The following is a 23007-nucleotide window of genomic DNA, read 5'->3' as shown; positions in this document are numbered from 1 at the left end:
ATCTATCTATCTATCTATCTATCTATCTATCTATCTATCTATCTATCTATCTATCTATCTATCTATCTATCTATCTATCTATCTATCTATCTATCAAAGATTTAGATCCATAGCTAGTCCTTAAAGATCTGGCTCAATAGAAGCCAATTGGTGATGATAAATAAGAGTCTCATTTCTACAGAAAGAAATATACGTCAAAGAACTCAACAGGTTTCACTTTCCAGATGAAAGCCATCATTCACTAAAAGTGGATTTAACTTTTAGACGGCCAACACTACATAACCCTGTTCTTTAGCAAGTGATTTTAAGACACTCAGTCTAGGCAGGGATTTTAAAAAAAGATTATTTACGTCAAAAATCAGGTAACTTTGCTCAAACAGTCCTGCAACGAAAACAGATGTTCTTCATACTAATAGACACAACTTGTGTTTTTCTTTAAATTAGGTTGGAAAAACAGTGAAAGAACTTCATTTTACAAAGAGATTTTGGAAACACTGACCTTCTTCCTAGATCTTGTCGTTTGTCCCTACAGATTACCCACACAACTAACTGACTGCCCTCACAAATCTCAGATTGTCTCACTGACACATTCACACACATTCACTAGCACCTTCATTAAATAGACCTGTCCAAAAGTAAATCTATTCACAACAACACAGTGAAGACAACTTCAAACTCTGAATCAGAATGGTGAAGGAAAGGAATTTAAATGACTGCAAATAGTTGTTGCTACCAGATGGAATTGGGTGGGTATTTCGGAAACTGTTGATTTACAGGAATATTCAGGCACCATCATTTTTCTTGGTTACACATAGGCCCGAAAAGAGAACATATCCAGTGAGCAGCAGTTCTTAGATGAAAATGCCTCATTGATGGGGAAGGTTAGAGGAGAGTTGGTAGACTGATTCAAGATAATAGACAGGCAAAAGTAGCTCAAATGATAACTCACTGGAAAATTATTGATTAAAGCGCAACATGTCAAACCTTGAAGTAGACGGTGCTGCTCCTGACAACTGAGAACAGGGAACAGAGGCTACGATCGAAACAGGTTCAACAAAAACCGGCCATTAGCAGATTGGAAATATTGTGCTTGTTCCAATGGATTTTGAGTTCATATGTGGCATTTAGAGGGTGGTGTTAGAATCTGACATAAAAAGAACATTGAAGCACTGATGCATCATGCCTTGAATGAAGGGTTCAGGCTGCTGCTTTGTAATGATATGGGGGGTATTTTCTTGGCACACTTTAGCCCCTGAGACTCTCTATGTATTATTGGTGACCATTCAGTGATGGGCACTTCCAGCAGGCCAATGCACCAAGGTACAGAACTCAAAGCAGCACAAATTGACTTCCAGAACATAGAGAATTAGTTTACTGTACTCCTGTGGCCTCCGCAGTCACCAGATCTCAATCCAGTAGAGCGCCTTTGGAAAATAGTGGGTCAAGAGCAGTGACTGCATGATGCAGTCATGTCAATATGGACATCTTGTTGAATCTATGCCACCAGGAACTAAGGTCCATTATATTTCAGTACCAGAAAGATGTAGCTAATAAAATTGCCAGTGAGTCTAGATATTAATCAATAGACAACATAAAACACGACTTCTTAACCTCTGGAGTTAGCAAGAAGCTTGAATGTCCTGATTTATGACAAACTGTCATTTGACCCCATTTCAAGCTGCTGCCTCTTGGTTGCTGCTGTTTATACTTTGCAGTATAAAACTTATCAGGCCGCATCTGACTCAGCATAGCATTAAACCCTCAATACAGGCCATCATTGCTTATCTCAGCTGCTTTAGGTAGGTTTAATGCAGTATCTGGGTTTTTGATTCCCATGGACTCCCATTGGTTACTGGAGTTATGTCACTCTTTCAGGACAAGGAAATCTCCTTCCTGGAAACGTCTTTGTGTATTTCACAGAACACCTCAAGTCCTGTGACCCTTAGAAGTCTATATTCCCAACCTTAAACTTCCTGCCTCTTTGCTTGTGCCAGCTGTACAGACTTTGAGATTAATCTGCATGTTTTGGTTTCTTAGTGTTCTCAAACGTGAATGCTCTGTACTCACAAAGTGTTTTGGAACAAGGTGATGTGTGAATGTTTAAATGGAAAAGGAAATAGGGCTTGTTTGTGTGCGTCAGTGTAAAGATCTGTCTCTTATAAGTACTCTTGGTAAAACTGGTTAACCTTCAAGGAAAGATAACCTTGGAAGCAAAGTTAAAAACAAGGTTTACTTTATAGTAAGTGAGAAAAGTTAACCTTCTTGAGAGATTTGAGATACCAAACTCATGATCAAACATTGTGAAGGCTGTGACTTTTAAACGTCAAAATAATACCCTTTCTAACTTTTCAGGATAAATTTACTATTAAGATAGCAACAGAAACCGTTCCTTGAATCTGTGTTTAAAGGTGATGTCTTGGTTTTAAAATTAACTAACATAAATTGTTTTGTTTTTTTATTTCTTTAGGAAAATATAAAGTAATATGTAATGTTAAAAAGATCCCAATCAGTAAATGTTTTTTTTTCCATCTGAACAGGCTTTTACAACACAAAGGGATTTACAGAGACAGTCTGTCATCTGGACAGAGCAATAATTCAGAACAAAAAGCCACTGTTCCCCTGTGACGTAACAGAGATTACAAAGATAGAATATTACATTCTAAAACAAAGCAAATCTATAAAAAGCTACAAAAGGCTTGAGTATATTGTGTTATTTCGTGTCAGTTTAGAAAATTTTGAATAGGATGACTGATCATGACCTGTTCTGAAGATTAACCCTTTCTGGTACCACAAACCAGTTCATACTTTGGTTTGGTTCAGGTGTCGGCCATAGCTACCTGGTCTTATAATTTGAGGTTAAATCCTAGAATAGTTGGTATGAAACCGTATGTTAACTTTGTTCATTACTAAATAATATCTTATTCTTAGCTCTAAATAAACGTTTTTCATTTGTTTTCCATCTCCTGCATTTTACAACAATATGAGTCACATTCGGTGCCATGACAACCTAATCAAAATGTGTTGAAAGAATAGAGCTGCAGGACTATGTTAAGTAGCCAAAAAAAAAAAAAAACATTCTGGAGGCTAGCTAACAAAAAATAAAGACATAAAGTGAGTCAGTGTTTGAAAAACTATTACTGAAAATGGCAAAAGGGAATTTTCCAGTAGCTATATAATTTTACATTTCACAAGGCAAACAGATTCAAGGGTTTAATGTGCTCAAGTAAAAATATAACTTCAAACCTGATAAACCGACTTACGTATATAGAAACATTGGAGATAAAATGGTCTGCACAAACCATTTTATTTTGGTGGAGGACAAATGTAAAAAAAATAAATTAATTAAAATACTACAAAAGCCTGGCTGCATAAGTGGACACAGCCTTAAAATATCACTTTAAGTGTCTTTTGATTCCATTCTAATATTCAGTTTTAGTTCACACTTCTCAAAACATAACAGAAAATCAGTTTAATCCGAAGCAAAATGATTTACTTATATATTCCAATGCCAGCAGCATAAAGAATCTCAAGGTATATTTTCTCCTTTAGGAGTTGACATTGTCACAGTGTGGTTGCGTTCTGCAGGCGGTCGACAAAGAGTCTCCCTCTCACCAGCAGCTTTGGTGGGAGATGCCTCGTCTCCCTCCTCTCCCTCCCAGTGGTCCTCATGCTCGTCCCCTTCACAAGGGTCTTCCAAAGGATAGACACCTAGTTTCTGCATTTGGGCTTCAGCCATCTTCTGCACAGCTACACACGGACACAGACACACAGGGAGATGGCCACACGAACACATGGACACGGACAAGGGGACAGAGGGATATGTTGTTTTGGTTTTACCACGCTTCAACAGTTTTTAGCCTCACAGTGGATTCTGAGTACAGGCCAGGCAGGCGGGAAGCACATGCACAGAGAGGCAGACAGATAGCCAAGAAACAAGACTCCACACTGATTTTTTATTTTCCTTTTTTAATAACAAAGCTTTTTTTCTTTTTTCTGCCACTTCTAGCTCTTTTCCAAATCTTCCCTTGCTCTAGCAGAACATTCTCCATTTCTGCGCTCTCTCATCTCCTATGATATTATCTCGCCTACTTCTCACTCTTCCTTTAGGTCACCTTGGCTTCTCTTCCCAGCATTCTTTCACACCCTCAAATGCAGAGCACAGCATTGAGGAAGGTCACTTTTCCTTCTTCTTTTTTACTAAGAAAGGTTACGCAACGAAAAATCTTCCTGAGTTTGCTTTGTGTGTCCCTCACTGTGCTGACGAAGGGCAGATTTCTGGTGCAGGATCGAGGCTTCCTGACTCTATATCATCACTCGACACACACTGGAACATATGCGCTAAAGTCCCATGTGGAGAAGACAACGCGGCAAAATGCTTATTTTCCTTACATGCAGCTAAGACAAAATGGAATCATGCACGGTTTAATGTTAGTGTGGTTGTGCCACAGCTGCATAAAAAACTGACTGTAATCCTGGATGATCCTGACTTTCCTAGACTTACACTCAGTGTCTCGCAGCTGTCACACTCTAATCTGTTTCTCTAGTATCTCTCTGCCTCTCATAAACACCCAAACTCTGTCTTCCAGTGTGTTTCTAACGCAGAGTCTTTCAGAATCATGCAAATCACAAAGGCGTGTGCCTGGAAATAAACCAGGAAGGCATTATTTCAATGCATTCCCAGCATCTGCTCATGCATAATATTATTGTTATAGAAGGTAACACAAACGCAAGGAGGACAAAACCTGCAGCGAAGCAAGGTAAAACAGAAAAGGATATAAACATAAGGATAAATCACGGTTCACTCAACCACCACCTGCAGAATTGACGCCGTTTCGTACAAACCTTTGAGCGATGGAGGCTGATACACATTTTGATTCACGCGTTTTGGTTTAAGCACGCCGTTCTCCCCCACGACCCACTGTAAAGAAAGGGATAAGAAGATTAAGACAGATTTTCTCCTTCACTTTCTCCAAAAACATCCTTTAAGCCAACACCGGCTATTAGGGGGGAGGGTGTATTTACATTATGCATAGCTAAAAAAAAGTTATTTTTGTTGACATAATATGTTTGATTACTAAAACCAGGTTAAATTTGGTTCTTCACCTGCAGTTATTAAATACCCTTTTAACCTGGTGAGAGATTCAAATCTACACCAATAAGTGAAAATTTCTCTGCAAATAAACACATCACATCGCTGTAGCTACACTACTAATCTCTGTATTGCCAAAGCAAAATATACTGTCACAATTCCCACTGGGGCTCAGACTGAACTGAGGCTGTATCTTCTCAGTCCTGTTGTAATTTGTCATATAATCATAGGGAAGAAAGTGTAATCTCTGCTTTTAGGAGATGTGGTTCTGTCAGTGTATTTTATAAATGATTAATAGTTGAATTTGAGGTGGCTGGGAGGCAACAAATGGGGAACATCTCTCTAAAGACCAAGATGTGTCTTTGTTTGGCACTCAGACATTTTCTAGCCCTCTCTTTACATGTGATTTCTGGACCATTTACAAACGAGACTTGAATCAACTCAAGGTTTTTCAAATGAAGTGTCGCTGCCAGACTTTTTTCGGCTTTCGTCACAGCACAGTTACCAACAAATGCATCCATGGATGACAGCAACAGCAACCAACCATAGAACAAAACCAGGAAGTCTGGCTGTAGTGGTTCAGGCATATCTGCAAGATGAATGCTGAATGATTGCCACATCAACTCTTGGTGGGCCAGCAATCTGTGCACCAGAAAACCCATAATTATGCATTGGATGGATAAGGGCAAAATAAACTGACTTTAAGTGTCTTTTTTGCTCCCAGATAAGATAAAACCAACATAACAGACTGTAAAATTGGACAAAGAAACATTGTAGAAACATTTCGGTTGCAAGGATATGTTCAGTCGGATACTCAGAAATGGAAGAAGAAGACCAATGCCTCTTTCCGGCGATTKATAAATGACAGATGTTGATATCCTGCACAGCGTTAATGTTTTCAAAAATAAAGCGGGGGACGACTGGAGGTGTCATGCATCATCTATGTCAGCAGATCCCATGAAATCTATCAAGAAAATCTCCCCTATTGTTCTTTTTAATGGAAAACAAACTTAGCGCACTGATTCTGTTCTTGGCCAAGTAAATATTTTACCTTCTTACTCATTTTATTGAAAATTATTACTCAGTCTTATTTAAATTGTATGGCTGGCTGACCACACGAATCGTACATCATCACTACATCACTCCCTTGACCCGCAGACTCCCATACAATCAGCTGATGCAGGCTCGTGACTGCCATGCTGCCCAATTCAAAATTTACTACAGAGTTTTTCAAATTCCCAGTTTTTTCAGTGCTATTCTAAATGCTTCTTCACAATTCTGACTTCGTTTGTTTCTCTTCTTTTTTAAATAAACAGTATATAAATCATATTTAACCACATTTGTCTCCTCCTTGAACAGATAATAACAACTCAACTTTGGTTTCTGATGATGAACAAACAGCATAATTAAGTACGGTTAGATTGCAAAAGGATTACATCACCTCACTGACATGGGAGGAAAAAAAAACATGGAGGATAGAGGATAATCCACAAACACTTAAAGAGTAAAAATAAGGTTGAGACTTCACCTTTACCTGATGAGTGGACTGGTCGTCCTCTGGAGATTGGTCGGCTACTCTGAAGAGCGTGGCAGGTGTGGGCCTCCTGCGTCTGATCTGTAAGCAAACAGAAACAAAAAGGGCAGCCATGAATAAATGAATAGTCAAAGTGGCTGATGCTGTATTATTAATCACATTCAGCACACCTGCATATTAATCTAATGGGGAAAAATACGTTGACAGCGTTGACACCTCATGCTGGCTGAGGACACACTGGGCCCTTTGTGACTTCATTAGCAGAGTTCACTGATGAATGATGAACCGGCAACTTTTAGCACCCGGTAACACACTGCAGTCAGCGGAGCAGAGCAGTCGTTTAAATCTTTCTGGTCGAACGAACACACTTGGTAATGAGAATTAAACTCATGGTTTACATTAACAGGACTGCAGCTCTTTATTTAGCGTTTATATTAAACATTTTTGCATGTGGTTCTCAAACTTAAAACTGGTTACAAGCTAACTTAAACAATAGCATTTGAACGCCAGCTGCATCTGTTGCTCTTTTTCTGACTTCTTTATACCAATATTTTTCATGGCAATTGGTCAATTAACCTGTTTACAAATAAGCATCCCTGTTTCATACACGTTTCCATTGTTAGCTCAGTATATCTGTTTATTAATTGAGATGAGTTAAGTGGCTCCAAAATGTTCCCAATGTGAGCATAAAACGATGTGGCATGAAACATGCAAAAATGCTGAAAAAGTACAAAAATAACTACAGTTTCAAACATAAGGAATAGTGAGAGAGCGAGATGAGMTGCTCTTTGTCTGTGCCTGAGCTAAATGAAGGTGAGAATTTGACTGCAATTGCAAACGGATTGTATAGCAGTATTTTATTTATTTTGATTTCCAGTCACCACATGTGTAGTATGAGACACATACCATACATGTATAATGCCAAACATGTGTTGTTGTTTTTTTTCAAGAAACTATCTGCAGATTGACACTTTTTGACAAACTGTGTTGTCAGAATTTTTTTACTGTCCTGCAGTTTTACTCTTAAGACTTAAACAAAGATTGACAAAATATGTTGGCACTCCTGTTAGGAGGACTAGTAATGCTATCACATGTGCTATCAGTGTGACACTGCTGGTCAGAAGCAAAGCTGAAATTGCAACACAATTTAATTTGTGGTAGAATTTCAGTGTTACAAATTACAGTTTTTGCCAGAAGAAGTTGCTCTTTACGGTGCTGAACTACAGACAGACTGCGATCACCACAGAAAGCTTTAAAATACCTTGGAATGGCGCCAGCTACTTAAATCTTGATTTCCAGACTTACAAACATCAGTCTTTGGAAATGTTCAGTCATACCTCGGTTTAACAAACTTTCTGGTTTCTACAAAGGGTCAAATATTTAACAGAACTCTGTCAGCATGCAGGAAGCAGCTATTTTGTTTAATAAGATTAGGTCAGAGTGGTGTTCTAACGTTACAGACATGTTTTGTGCTTTTGAAAAAGAATGGCTGTTCACAGCTGTTACTACTTGACGTGATGTTGTCAAGGCATGCAGAATTAATAGCATCTAATTTCAGAAAGCAAAAGCAGTTAAGGTGAGTGGAGTTGGCAAGTGAAACAAGAGCGTTATTGAAAGTGTCCTCTGTGGAAGAAGTCAACCTTGGCAATGACACGAGCCACTGACATGCGCTGCTGTTTATGGCACCACACTGCATTGTAGGAAGGGGGCTATCCTGGCTCTGTTTTGTGTAAAATGGCTCCACACGGAGGCTCGTGTTTGTTTTCTTCTGTCCCATTCGGTGCGTCATCACAGTTAGGCGGTGTGTTGCCAAAGCAGCGGCTTTTTGAGCAGCGCGCTGGACACTCGCCCCTGCCCCACTCAGCCAAACAAAGTAATCAGCAATGGATTTCAGCCGCGTTTGTGACACCAGACATGCGCTTTAATCTCATCGTGCAACCTCCAGCTCTCCCGTCTCTCCCGGTTGTCACACACTATCCGTCTCCCTCGTATTCCCCTCATTTCCATCACACTTGATCCTCTGCTTCCTCTATCCTGTTTACATCCACTTCCATCCTTCATTCCTTGACAGTGACATTACCCTCATCTTCTTTGCGTCACGCCGTAACTGCAATCATGTTATTTTCCCCTACGCCCTGACACATCTGTTCTTATCTTTCTTCATTTTCCCCTCTCCAGTGTCGGCGCACATCCATACAAGGCCTCATCCGACACTTCCGCCTCTCTCCTGGAGAGCTGTAGAGACCTGGGGCATCTTGCAGCTAAAACACCTGCGTAGCACCTGCTTCCTGCCCCTGTGGTGCCCGAGAAGTGATAGTAGACACCAAGTGTTGACGCGACCAAGAATTAGAATTACAGCTGTTTACCTCGGAGTTACCCAGGAGCAGTATTGGGTCGAAAGACTAGCAGCCATAAAGCAGACAGAGTTGAACAACAATGAACAAATAAGAGATTGCTGTAGTATTTTTCAAGCTTATGTCTGTAACTGTTATGTTTCTAAACTGAACTGTCAATGCAGTCTTTCCTATGAAATGTCACACAGTAGGACTGATTCTAAATTGATGTAATTGCAGCCGACACCGTTCACGGTTGTTTTCCCCTCATTTGATCTATTCCTGTAAACTGACGTAAATGATATAAAATGAGAGCAGCCTTTTATGCACATTTATGTGAAATAATAAAGTTGACAGATGCATTTGTGTTTTACAGGAAGCATACACACACGCACACACCGATGTGTGCTGGTGATGACGTCTCCAGTGCCGGATGACATAAACATTCAGTGACTCTAGTAATTTTCCAGCCTTAAAACCGCCCCGCTCTGCCTGAGTTACGTAACATATGTGACTTCCTCAGCTACGGCAACACTGGGACGCAGCGTGTGGGATTACTCCAGCTATGCTTTATCCCTCCGTGCCCTCCCTCCTCTACATCTCTTAATCCCTTGTTCCCAATCTCTCGACCCTTCCCGGCACCACCGGCAGAAATGTTTTTGACTCCGTACCAGTTACAGCAGGCTCTCACAAGGCGGCCTGCAGCTGTGGCCTTTTAGCAGCGCCGCAGGTGAAAGCCTCCAGGCAGCAGCATCTCGCTGGGATTCATGAGGAGCTTTGGTCTGCATAAAAGCAATGGCAAGGGGAAGATGCCGTCCAAATGGCTCGCTTCGGTTTATTTAAAGCTAATGAGGATTTCATGTGGAACTTGTTGGAAACGAATGCAGCTCTTTAAGACACAATTGTTATATATTATATTTATTTTTATCTGTGCTGGAGAAATGCCCAGCTTTTGAGTTGTCCCATATTTCTTTTTCCATTAGTAATGACTCTTGACTGCGTCGTTGTGTATCAGTCATACTGTGGAGGTTTTGCACCCTTTTGTACAGTAAGAACATTTTGACTGCCTGCAGTCTGTGATTTTAGCTGCAGGATGCATCTGAACTTTCTTTTAGGTTAATCAGATTCACAGCAGCTGATGTCAGGAGTTAACTTTAAAATGTCGTTTTAAGTAAAATGTTCTGCAACAAAGTATTAGTTTAAAAGTCTGCACATCCATGCAACTAGGTTACTGCAATTTTTTCAATGTTTAATTAACCCCTAACAGATTTGCTTGCATTTTTCAGTTGAACTGTCCAAGACATAAGTCCCACTAAAATGTGGAAAAAATAGGTTTTAAAGGATTTATAATGACCTACTGTTCAAAACATAAAACCAGTCTTTTTACAAGGGTTGTGCAAACTTTTAAAAGAACACCGCAAATGAGAAACTCCTAAAATTATTTTATTATTTACACACGTGTCAAGTTTAATATTGGGGAAAAGGTTGAGCAGCCAGGGCTCCGTGGCAGTGCTGTTTTGGGGTCATGAGTCACCGTTGACAGTGCATGTTTCCAAGCACTCTGTGCGTGTGTGTTGGCAGAGGACCGTCTTGGTTAACAGGCTGGGTGCAGATTGGCTGATTTGGGTCTACTCCCCAGAGGCCAGGCTCTCTAAGCTGGTACGTTCAAGCCGGTCCTATAAAAAGCATGCTGCAGTAGAACGACATAAACTAGATCAGAGGTGCCTCTGGGGGTTCGGCAGGATGAGACAGAAAGCCTGTAAAACTCTGCAGCGGCGCTCGACAGCCAGCATCTCCTGGGAAGAGTGACCTCGACGGAGGCAGTGCGGAGCGAAACACGACTCGGATCTCTTTTCCCCGTTTGCTTCCCTCCCTTGTGTCCAATCGCGCTACATTACAGCAGGTCATCTCATCAAGCAATCTGCGATACGTTCAGGGCATCAGTCAAGTACATATGATGATGTATGTACTTGCAACATTCTCCTGGAATGAATCCATATCTGTTCTGATGGATAGATATAGATCTGTGGAATATTGATTAGTGCTTGCAGCGTGTGTCCGCAGGCAGACTCTGTTAAACAAAACCAGGATATGTAGAGCGCCTCAATGAGAGCAGATTATTTATTCAACTCAGAGCTACGATGTTAATGTTTCAAAATATTTAGGAGAAAACCCAGTGACTGACTGAGTTGATCCATTTGCATGTTTTGCTGTTTTTTTCCCTTTTCAATTAAGTGTTTCTAACCATTTTTTCATTTTATGCTCTTTTTTTGTCTTGTTGCAGCAAAACATGTGGTTTAAATGGTAATACTGCACCATTCTTGGATTTCTGGATAGACTGAAAACTATGGAAGGATAAAATCTCATTTGTGAAGATTATAATGATAATTTTCACCCAGGTYGTTTTAAAAGCTGTCTTAACATATCCTGCAGCAGCCACATTGTGACTGCCAGCCAGACAAATTTAGAACATCTCTATTTATCCTCACCATGTCTGCCCTGGCATGACAACCTTTACCACTGCCAAAATATAATCACCGCGGGTTAAAGGGAACACAAAAAGGGTTCGTTTGAGTTTTTTTTTCCACTTCCTGTACTTCTTTGCCTTCATCTTTATCCCAAATCTGTTTGTCTTGGCACTGTGTTGGGATGTTGCATGAGTTGATAAGGCAATATAAGCAACTTTTATGAGCTTAAATGCCAATCAAACTGACAAGTTCAAAGTCAATCTGAATAAAAATCTGAAAACGACCTTTGACTTTGTCATTGTTTTCTTCAGCTTTGCTATGTACCACCATCAGTCCTCTGATTCAAGCTTTGGCTAAAACAGGTGAAGGTTGACCATTGAGCTGTGTTGCTCACAGCACAAAACCAACAGATGAGATACAAATGATTCAGAATCTGATGAAATTTGATCATCTACCAAACAAATGTTACTCCACTGCCTAATATCTATCCTCTCATGGGATCAGCAGATTTCAGACGTAGTTTTTATAAAAAGTTGTACACATGATAGTGAAAGAAAAGCACGATGAAACAGTCGTTGCCTGCGCACCACCAGGTGGATCATGTTGACGTTTTCATGTGGGCTGTGTCCTTTTGCCTTTTCCTCAGGCTAGCACACATCATGTTGTCTCCCCAGAAAAAAAAGCAAAGTCATCTTTGCTGTCATAATCACTCACTCTTGAAGTCTCACTGTTGTTTTGAAATCACACCAACAGAATAATGAGTCTGACACAACCAGAAACCTTAGCACATGTCACTTTGTGTTGTTGTAGTCGTAATTTATTTACTACAGACTCTGGGTGAGTAATTCCAGCCTCAACATCTCCAGTTTGGTCTGAAATATTTTTAATAAGTTCACAAGAGAGCTCGCTGTGGTCCAGCATGGAGGAAGCCTCCACAGATTTAAGACGGGATCAATGTTAGCCTACTGGCTAACGCACTCTCATAAAACTCAATCTTTTAGCCTATCTGATAAAAACCTCTCTCTGGGGTATTTGGCTAGTTTACTGAAAATTTTACTCAAGCTTAAAGGTGTTATTTTATCACAGTCCATGGTGATATGATACTGGTACAAAGTTGATCCCGAACTCTGTATCTAATTTCCATTTTCTCAAAATTGGGCCGTTTTGGTCCAACTTTATAAACTTAGTAACAACTGGATATTTGAATTTCAATGGTGTGATGATACAAAACACATTAAAGCTGGTTTTGGAATAGAAACAGAGGCTAACACCAACACTCTGACTTCAATCCTGTGGAAAAACATGTGGACTCTGCTTAAAAACCAGGTAATTTAATAGATTCTGCTGGAACAATTACCAAATATCCAGCTAAAGTGATACCAAAGGCTTTTTGAATATTACAGAATAAAAAGTAATAAAGTTATATGCAACTTGCTAAGGGATATCTAACCAAAAGTTAGAGGAAGTGTATCTACATGTGCATGTAAAATTGTGATCTTATGCGATTCAGGAAAAAGTCCAAAATAACTTGCACACCTAATACTATTTCTTTCTAGATCATTAGTGTTGCTTGTTTTCTTAAAATGGACAAAAGACGGTTCAAATGTAACACCTGAAGTCTGATGAGTGTATGCAAACTTCTGACCTGAACTATAATTAGACTACATGCTTACAACTGAAGCTTCCTCTACATTTTTGTATCAATGTAACAATCAAGCCTTTGGACGTTTCCTCTGTATGAAATCAGATAAGTCTAATGAGCACCGAGTCCGTCATCCATTTCAGCTCTTTGCGTTTCTCGGCTAACTGTGCTCTCCTGCAGTGTTATTTCATTTCCACTGCTGTGATCTTTAGCTGGGCTGAACTCTGAAGAGCAACTCAATTAAAAAAAAAAAGATCATCAAGTCAACCTTTTTTCTCTGAATCACACCCTGCCCCCAGCAAGCTTTTTAAAATGAGATGGCCAGGCCTCATGTGGTCCTCTCTGTAAAGCCTGGCAAATTCAATAAAACAGTACAGTGGGAAAGTAGCCCTGTTTAGTAGTCATGGATCTGCAGAGCATGTAATATCACATGCCTTAGTTTATTCACTAGTTTAGGAATGCTTAAAATGTTTAAATGTAATGTTTGTTTTTGTTACCGTTTGTGAGGTTCAAAAAAATATGAAAAACATTTTTATCATATTTAGATAGGGTGCTTACTCTGTATTTTTCACATGGTTTTCAGCAACAAAGCAATTCAAAGTGCTTTACATCACAAAAACACAAAATTACAAAGTCATAGAATGCACAGTCAACAATTTGAAGCATTAGATTTTGTCAAGTGTCTCTGTTACAAATCAGATTGTTTCAAAAGCCACCATAAAAGGGAGGTTTTCCGTCTAGATTTAAAGGAACTCAGTGTGTCGGCTGTTTTGCAGTTTTCTGGAAGTTTGATCCAGATTTGTGGTGCATAAAAGCTGAATGCTGCTTCACCGTGTTTGGTTCTGGTTCTGGGGATGCAGAACAAACCAGAACCAGAAGACCCGAGTGGTCTGGAACATTGGACAGACTTTGGGCTTCTCTCTAAGCTGAACTTCTGCCACCCTCCACACAAAGCTGGTATCGAACATTTCCATTAAGTAAACACCCAAAGAGCAGCGATCAGACAAATCACCGTCCGTCCGGCCAGTCCTGTCAGACACTTTCACTCTGACAGGGTATTCATCTCTGTCTGTCGGTTTTAACAAGGTTGCACTGAGTAACAAGCGCTCGTTGAGTTTACAGCTGCTTTTTACAAAGTTCAAGGACATTTCTCCACCAGTTGCAGCCAAAACAATAGATACTCATTCCTATTCAGGCGCATTGTTTTATTGAATTCCCCCAAGTCAGAGAGGCTGCTGCGTGTCGCTTCCTAGCATTTACTGAGCACTTGCAGCGACCTTTTGCCCCCACTTCTGGGCAACTGAAAAAAACCAGATGGGCTGCAGATAGCAACCAGAGGGGGCTCTTCAATGACTCCCGAATAGGTATCATAATTACGCTGCAACCGTGGGCAGAATGAAATCATACTCAAACTCTCTTTTCTGTCCCCAGATTCCCCCTCTAGCATTTATGTAATGTGCTGCTTGTCCTACTGTTTAAAAAAAAACAACAAAAAAAACTGTTAGAACAAAGGTTTGCCAAAACCTTCGTGTGCAGATGAGTGACAGGAAGCCACCTGGCAGGCCATTGAGCACAGCAGATGAGGTGCCAATCAAAGTTATTTCACAGATAGCAGCACGGCTGTGACCCCCGTCAATGAGGTGATTCTGCTCCTCTTGTTCATGCAGTCAGATTGAGTCGTGATGCTGTGTGTGGTTCCAGAGGTCAATTGCCAGTGCAAACAGAAGACGGACCAGCTGGAGTTACTCATCTGCAATGATCTATTTACTCACATTAAAAAAAAGGATAAAATAAATGTTTCTGCTCATGGTTGCAACGCATCCGAGAATTATCGCCGAAATTACTGGCAACCCTGCTAGAGATGCATAAAAAGGCTAAAAATTTAATATTTTTCTTTTATTGTTGTAGCATAACTTAACTGAGACATTGACTTAAATATCTCAGTTATTTAACTCAATAGGGTTAGGGTTGTTAGTACTGCTGCCTTTTAGCAAGGTCTGCCGTCTTTCTGCAGTCAGTTTGCATGTTCTCCCAGTGCATACTTGGGTTCTTTTCAGGTCATTTCCAATGATCAAAAAAAAAAGGTGCATGTTACATTAGTTGCCCTCTCTAAATTGCTCTTAGGAGTGAGTTTGTGCGTTCATTGCTAATTGTCCTGTGTCTGTCAGTGTTGCCCCGAGAAAAACTAGTGACCTCTCGAGGGTGTGTGCATCTTCCTYAATGACYACTGGAGATAGCTACCAGYCCCCCAGTGACCCTTCAAGGACGAGCAGATAGAGACAAACGATGGGCAGATCTCCGTTCAGAGGAATCACCCTTTAAATTGAGTATATTTATACAGCAGGGGAATAATTCTCCAATAGCAATTTGTTTTTAGTAACCCAAAATCAATTAGTACTACATTTTTATGTAAGATAAAGAGTATTTTGTATTTATATTTTACTATTTAATGCTCCAAATCTTCAAAACCGAATGAGAAAAAGGTGTGAAAGCTCTGGAAGCTTTGGAAAACTGACACTTTACATTTCAGTTAACTACATCAGTTAACTAAACATCAGTTAACTACATTTAAAAGAACCATATATGGTTMTTTTAAATGTACTGACCAAAGAGAGACCAGGGAAGGAAGCAGAGTCTGTTTTTTTGGACATAGATATGAACCATAAGTCATTTAAAACCTTTACAATACCTTACTTGGCATTTGTGCAACCAAAACAGCACATCACACTATCTTACCTCTCTGCTTTTGTAAACTGTGCACCTGTATTTGCTCAATGTGTACAAAACAACCCCCTGGATAGCTCTTACTGGGCGGCTTGTTGTAACAGCTTAACTTAGTCCAGGCTTTTTGGCTCATTTTTAAAACTGCTGTAAAAGAATAGAATTTTTCTTCCCAGTCCTGCAAAACCCTCCCAAGAAACAAACGCTCCAAGAGGGTCTGGCATAAATCAAAGCCTGAAAAAACACCTCACAACCACTGCTAAGTTACATTGTCTTCCAAAAGTCCTTGGAAACGTGTTAGAGTGTCTGTCATCATGACTTAAAATCCGGTGGTCTCTGCCTGAAAGCTAAAAGTGGGCCATCCTTGGGATAATGATAATCCAAAACATATGGCTAAATCAGCACATGGTTCATGGGACACCAAATCAACATTCCTCCATGGTCATGTCAATCAGCATGCCTGCATCACATAGAAAGTGGGCTGAGCTAAGGAGAAGATTGCATGAGTATTAAATTACAACCATCTTTTTCTCATGGGTCAACAAAACCACATGTGTCAGGGTTAAACTTGAAGCACCCCTATGCCGCCTCAGCGGAACAGCCAAAAAAGACCCAATTACAGCAATGCATTTCAGAGATTACAAGTCACAGCAGCAATAACATAATTCTCTCTTCTCAGCCTTGATAAAACAGGAGTTGAGACCAATCCTGTTTGTCGCGAGTCAGCGCTCTGCTCGAAATGCCCTCATCGGCCTCAGCATCCCCAGTAGAAAGGGGCCCGACTGTGCAGAGGCAGCTGAAGGATACAGGTCAGACTCCAAATCTTGATATCTGACAGCATCTGGTGACAGGTCGGCTCCTGATGAGCTACAGATCTTATGCCCCCGACCCCATTTTTTTTTATCCCCGTTTCTAATCCTCTTCATTTCATCACAGATATGGTGATTATTTGTTGGGAAAGGTCGAAAAAAGAAACACTTCCACTGCAAAGTGATTTCAGCGCCATTAACGATAAAAGACACAATCAAAACAGAATTACTTTTATTTCTTCACATCCTGAATACAGCCCAACTTGATCTGACCTAAATTTAGGCACTAAGTGGGAAAACCTCTATAGACCAAGTGCAAGCCATTGGACCAAAGGCTAAGAGGCCGTGCTGCAGCTTTGGAGGCCTCTTGTCAGGTTTTTGTCGTGTTCTCTCACAAGCACAAGAAAAGAGGGTATTATGGTGGATTTGCAGCTCATTGTGTACAGTGTAATCAGAAGACCTTTCTCTCAATATTTATGTTTCTCAGCTGTTTACACTTTACATTTTAGGGCAAAGCAGCCAAGACAATGGTCAAAATCTGGAAGAGGGCACGCTTATTGAAGTAACACACAAACATTGCCTTTCACAGAAGCCAGGCTCCTTAATTAAAATGGAAAAAGAACATGAAAGGAAGGTTTCACATCAGCCACTGGCATGTTCTTAATTCAGAGTCATTAAGAAATCAAAATGCCAGAACTGTCAAAAACTAGAAGGAACAAAAACAAATGTAAGCCGCAGCAAAACAGAGAGTTATTGATCGCGTCCAAATAATAATTACAAAGTGTGGTTTGTTAGCTTTCATGCCAATTAGTTTTTGCCACTACAAACATCTACAAACTGTTTTCGGGCAAAGCAAAACTCGCCAGGAACATAAATAATAGCAGCTCATAAATTAAAAACAGATCGCATCATTGAGCAAACTTGAGTCAGGCCACTACGGCGACATTCCCCGCCAGCCTGCTTGTAGGAAAAGATGGCAGCTTGAAGCGTGCCGTTCTTTCTGGGACTTCTTGTTGACAGTCCCCGACACTGATAATGTTTACCCACAAATACTCAGCGCATCAAAGGTCACTGATTGATGTTTAACCCAGAGTGACGTAATACTTGAAGTGGTGGTGGTCGGTTTTCTGAGGGGCATGAGGGATTTTATGGCAGGACTTGGACGGTTAGGCCTCCATAAAACATCCGGGGTGATACGAGCTTGATGCCCTTATCTGTCCTTTGATAATCTCTCTTTTATTCTGAGTTTTATGTCAGTTACGAGGCCAGATGGAGTCAAAGGAGGAAAGGCATGTCCGCATGAAGGTAGCATTGTCAGTGCCACGACCCTAATCTCTGTCCATTATGCACATTACTTTGCATGCTTATCACTTGATAAGCATGCAGTATTAGCATGTTTGGAGTGGGGTTTGTGATGAAAAATGGGATTTGTTTTTTATTTTTTTATCCATAACGTCCCAGACAATAAAAACGTTTCTCCTGATCTCTAAATGTAATGAATTCTGTCCATCTGAGAGGATTTCAAGAAGAAATTCAGATGTTAGACAGGATACCAACGATGGCACTGAAAAATAAGGATTATGCAAGTGAGCATGACACTGTTAAAAAACACAACAGCAAAACAGAAGTTGTGTCTACATGCATGTGTGTTTCTGCTTGGGCATAGAAATAAACCAAGACTTAATGTAATAACACATTTTTCTTGTCCCTTATGCCTAAATTGATCTGCTTAAGAGGTATTTACCATCCATCCATTGCATTTAAATTATGTCTCACTGCTCAACAAACTTTAACTTTGTCATAAAATTGCACTTTAAATTAGCTTATGTGCTAATTTCTGCTTATTTACACTGCAATTTACACTATTTAATTAATAAAAAAATAAATAAAATTGTTTTAAACTTCAGCTTAAGTATGCTGGAAACAGTTATGACATTTTCCCTCAACGGTAAGCACCTGGTGATCAACATATCTGTCTCTGTGGGAAGCCATTATTGAAAACTCTCCTCTTGTTTTAAACATAATGATATAAACAGAACTCTCCTATGCTAACAATCACAACATTCTGATGTCTCTTTGTGGGAGCCGGCTGTTGGCAGGGAGTGTGTTTACAACATAGAAGAGGCTGTGTGCCACTGGTTTAAAAAAAATACAAACTGTCAAAAAAAGAAAAGAAAGTTTACACCAACATCTCTTTATTTGTGCACAGTCAATATTGAATATCGAAACTTGGGGCTCCTTGGAAATCTCCAACTTTCCTAAATGGAATGGTAACTTTAAGGAGCATTGTTGTATTTCTTACTGGTAGCTATAGGAAAAATGCTTAATCGCTATGCTAACTGCTGCATTACATAGAGTCAGAACCTTTATTTCACAACAAAAACTGTGAAAGAACATGGAAGAGCCAATGTTGGGACCATCTAATTATTTCAGAATGTTCGAATTGCAAACTGTGAAGTTGAATTTATTTAGTGTTGACCTATTTAAACTGAACTCAGAACTACTTCTTGTTAAATGGGAACTTGCGCAACACTCCTCAGAGATATCTCTGATCAGCCCAGCCACCACATGTTAACACACAAAGACATACAGCCGTGTGCGCACACACAAATGCCATTTAGATTAACCTGTTAGCCTCGCATGCATGATTTGGGCAGCGGAAGGATTTAAACGCCAGTGTACACATTGGGAAAACATGCCAGATCAACACACAAAAAGCTGAACTACAGCCACACAGTGGCTCCTGCTGGTGGTCAGATGGCCTGGTGGCCTCTGAACACCACCAGCAGGTGAGGCAGGTGAAGTGTCTTGCCAGAACGAACTCCCATCACAAGACACAGAAGAGCAAGTTTGGAGTGGAAGAAACTGACTGCTCTGCACCCAGATCTTAACCCAGCAGAACACCTTTGGGATGAATTAGCCAGGTCTTCCTGTCCAACATGAGTGTCTGACCTCTGAAATGCACTTCAAAAGGAAAAGCCAAAAATTCCCTCAAAAAACACTCAGAAAACACCGTGTGGAAAGCCTTCCCAGAAGTTCTGAAGTGATAGCAGTTTAAAGGTTGGGCAAACATCATATTAAACAATATGGATTAAAAATGGGATGGTCACATGAAAGCAAACAAGCACCTACTTTTTAATCTCTTGCACTCTTGACCTATCTGTGTGCTGAAACACGGGTGGGTAGGATTGGTTACGTTTTATTAGATCCTCACACAATTTTAGTCAAATATAACTTTATTTTATCAGGTTATGCAGGTAAAAGTAACAAAACAGCCACAAACAGATGGGGAAAATAGCACTAAACACGATTTTCTCCGTCTTGACTAAGTTGTGAAGTATTTTATTCCAAGAAATGTGCAGCTCAGCTCGGCTTCATTGAAACCAATCTGGACTTCAAGGCTGCTCTGGGAGTCCCAGTCGACACAAGTAAGATAACCTCTAATTATGAACAGCGAGCTTAAACAATGATATTATCTGACGACTGGTTGAATGAGTCAGTCGAGAGAGATAAGATTGCTTCAGTGTTAATAAGAAGACGTCCAGGAATTTGGGCAGGATGATTTGCTCAGAGCAAATAGCTGTTGCTTTCTCCCACATCTCACTGAGTGGGAGGTACGGAAGCGTCTCTCTCCAAGCGTTCACGCCTAACAAATCCAAAATAATGCATTGTTGTAAACAAGCTTTCCCCCCCCGTCAACAGATAGAACTGTCCATTAAAGCTGACCTTTTACATCCCGGCTGCGGGGGAGCGTTCTGTGACATAGTTGCATCGGCTGTCTCTATAGTAACAAGAGCAATTCAGTCGATTGTGGTTTTGGGATTTAAATGCCATCGGAAAGAACAGTGAGGGGCTGCTTGTTGTGAAACAAGTTGCTACTCAGTAGCGAAACGTGGACCGGTAAGGGACAGTAATTGCAATGGGAGGGGAAGGGAATGAAATGAGTTGACTGTCGCTCCCTGCCGACCCACACGTCCCTGGAGAATCCCATAAAACTCAAGTAGATGCTATCAGCTTTTAAACACGYGTAAACACARGCTCTCCTAAATGYCCCTTCTGTTTTCCTGTACTCCCCGGACAGCAAATATGCTGCAGCGACCTGAATTCATTCACCGGGATCCAGGGGAGCGGTTACGGACTGAATGGATCCTAACAGATGCACACACCTGAACACGGCTTTTAAAAGGGTCCAGGGCCGATCCGCGAGGCTAGAAATTAGTGGTCGGTCATGCGGAGATTAAGCAAAGAGAGTCCGGAAATGAGTCCATCTTTGAAAAACTGTGGTACATATGGTATCTTGATGTCCTGTGGTTATTTGGAAGCGGTGGCACAGATCAGAGTGCATGGATGTGTGAAGTGGAAGTCTCATGAGGCGTTGCAAAGATGCTCTGTTTTTGTAAGGCCTTTTGCATTTTKTGTGAGAATTTTCTTAGTGCAGAACACGTAGTGTGAAACGGGCATATGAAAACAAAAGACAGAGTGGGCTCACAGGTCGGGCCTGCTCATTAAGAGACTCTTTTATGCAAACAGGGAATCAGGGCCAGTCGATAAGGGAGTCGACCCCGCAGACAGATGAACCCACAGGTCGCCTAGTTGCGTCCTCMCCTTCTGTCACAAAACGCATCTCCCACTTATTATCCCACCTCGTCTTTCTTCAAACTCTCAGGGGGAGTGAGCCATTGGCCTCAATCTTCCATACCACTTTGACCCACTTACCCCTGATCTATAATAAAAGTCTCAAGCATTACAGCTGAATCAAAGATCAGAGACATTCTATCAAACAACAACAACAAAAAAGTGTGCTGTTTTTCATGTGTCAAAGGATTTACTGGAAAAGCACAGGTTAAAAGGTTTGACAGAAAAATAAGAGCCAKGACAGTCAAGTGATAAAATGTCAGCGGGGTTGCCACAGAGGAGCCGGACGATGACTTTCAYGTTAATGTCACGTTGTGAAAGGGGTCAAATTAAGAAGAGACAGCGAAGTATTAATCTTGTAAGGAAGTGAAGGGAGGGAAATGTCATCATAGCTTTTCAACAGAGAGGAAGACTCAAAGTCTAAAACTCAGTTCTGTGGAAAAAAAACAAAACAAAACGTCTTTATATTTCAAAAAGGCTGAGAGCAGCTGGATTTAGGTTTAGTTTTTAAACACTCAAAACAATTTAACAGCTTACGCTGATCTGTCCTCATGGATCAAAACGTAATCTGCGCACTGACAGCTCACCATCTCCACTTGCCGAGGGTCCAGGTTGGTGGGAGCGGAGGCCGGCACAGCGAACTGGATCTTTTTCCTCTCCTTGTGCTCTCCCTCGACCTCGGTTGACATGGAGGGCTCCATGTTTCTGGATCCCCGGGGCTCAGACTCCCAGTGGAGGCCAAAAGATCTCTGCACCCTCTCTGGAGGAACCTCCCACAGCTGGGTAGTCCCACTCCTGGCAGCCTCTTGCTCCTGCCTCACCTCTGCACTGTCAGACTTTCTTTAAAGAAAAAAGAAAAAAGAGAGAAAAGCACAACTGCATGTACTGCTTCCTGCCTCCTGTCCACTTTCCCGCTGCTGCTGTTCTCCTCTGTCACTTTGATGCTTAATTCTGCCTGTGCCTGTGTGCTCTCGCTTAAAACCTGTGAGGCAAGAGTGACTGAGGCATGTCCTCAGATCTGGCTGTGTTGCAGGGAGGTAGGTGGGTAAGAGGAGCAGGATGGGAGGAGCCAGCAGCTGAAAAAAAGGTGGAGACATCAGGAGAGGGAGTGGTCAGAATTAATAGGAGCTAGGAGAGAAGAGAGAGGAAGGGGGAGCTACAATGAAGTTGAATTTTATATGTTGATTTTATATATTAATGTATAAAATCTCCTGCCCAATTTTTTTGTGAATGAGAGATTTATGCATAGAGGGGGGGAGGAGACAGAGAGAGAAGCAGACGRAGGGATTCGGAGGAAGCAAACATCCAGCAGCGAAACTTGCTGACATTTCAACAGATTTGTGACGAGGCGTCGCTCTGAATGAGAGAAAAGCAGCTTATTAAAAAAAATTAACAAGAAAAACAAGGAAAATAACACAACGCTAGCAAAGCAAAAAACAATACAATGCATTCCAAAAGCACTCAGTGTTACCCATTTTGTCACATTTMAACAACAATGTATTTCATCAGGATTTAATTGAAAACAAAGTTGTGCAGAAAGGACCAAACACTTTGTCTTTTACAATCTGTGTCTCTTCTGACTTTGCACATCTGAAACCTGAAATGTTTGACCCATTAATTGTTGTAAAATAAATCAGATTTGTCAAGGAGCTTCTATGAGTATCAATTTCCATGTCTTTCTATAGATATCGTTGAATATTAACTTCCCTGATGCAGGAAAGCTCCCCTGCAGCATGATGCTGCCCATACCACATCACCGTGGGGACAGCATGTTCA

General features: G+C 40.8%; 1 protein-coding gene and 1 long non-coding RNA gene across 3 annotated transcripts in view; one reads left to right on the top strand and one right to left on the bottom strand.

The window, feature by feature from the left end:
- LOC103469425 (uncharacterized) overlaps window positions 1–9318 on the top strand; it is a 13098-nt gene extending 3780 nt beyond the window's left edge. The window contains exon 2 of the long non-coding RNA XR_534342.2: window positions 8802–9318. This is a non-coding gene — a long non-coding RNA (uncharacterized LOC103469425). The remainder of the gene's footprint in view (window positions 1–8801) is intronic.
- The window catches only part of ppp1r1b (protein phosphatase 1, regulatory (inhibitor) subunit 1B), a 25357-nt gene extending 3098 nt beyond the window's left edge, over window positions 1–22259 (bottom strand). Inside the window, exons 1-4 of one of the 2 annotated variants that reach the window (XM_008417086.2) lie at window positions 21819–22259; window positions 6618–6704; window positions 4843–4918; window positions 3613–3747 (exon numbers count right to left, since the gene is read on the bottom strand). In XM_008417086.2, coding sequence (XP_008415308.1) covers window positions 3613–3747; window positions 4843–4918; window positions 6618–6704; window positions 21819–21932 — 412 coding nt within the window. In that variant the 5' untranslated portion in view covers window positions 21933–22259. The remainder of the gene's footprint in view (window positions 1–3612; window positions 3748–4842; window positions 4919–6617; window positions 6705–21818) is intronic. The other variant, XM_008417087.2, reaches the window with a different exon arrangement.
- Window positions 22260–23007: the final 748 nt, after the last annotated feature.

Source organism: Poecilia reticulata, linkage group LG8 (assembly GCF_000633615.1).
Source record: "Poecilia reticulata strain Guanapo linkage group LG8, Guppy_female_1.0+MT, whole genome shotgun sequence".
Classification (NCBI taxonomy): Eukaryota; Metazoa; Chordata; class Actinopteri; order Cyprinodontiformes; family Poeciliidae; genus Poecilia; species Poecilia reticulata.
Note: the sequence above shows the minus strand (reverse complement) of the source record. Positions and strands in the feature narration are given on the sequence as shown.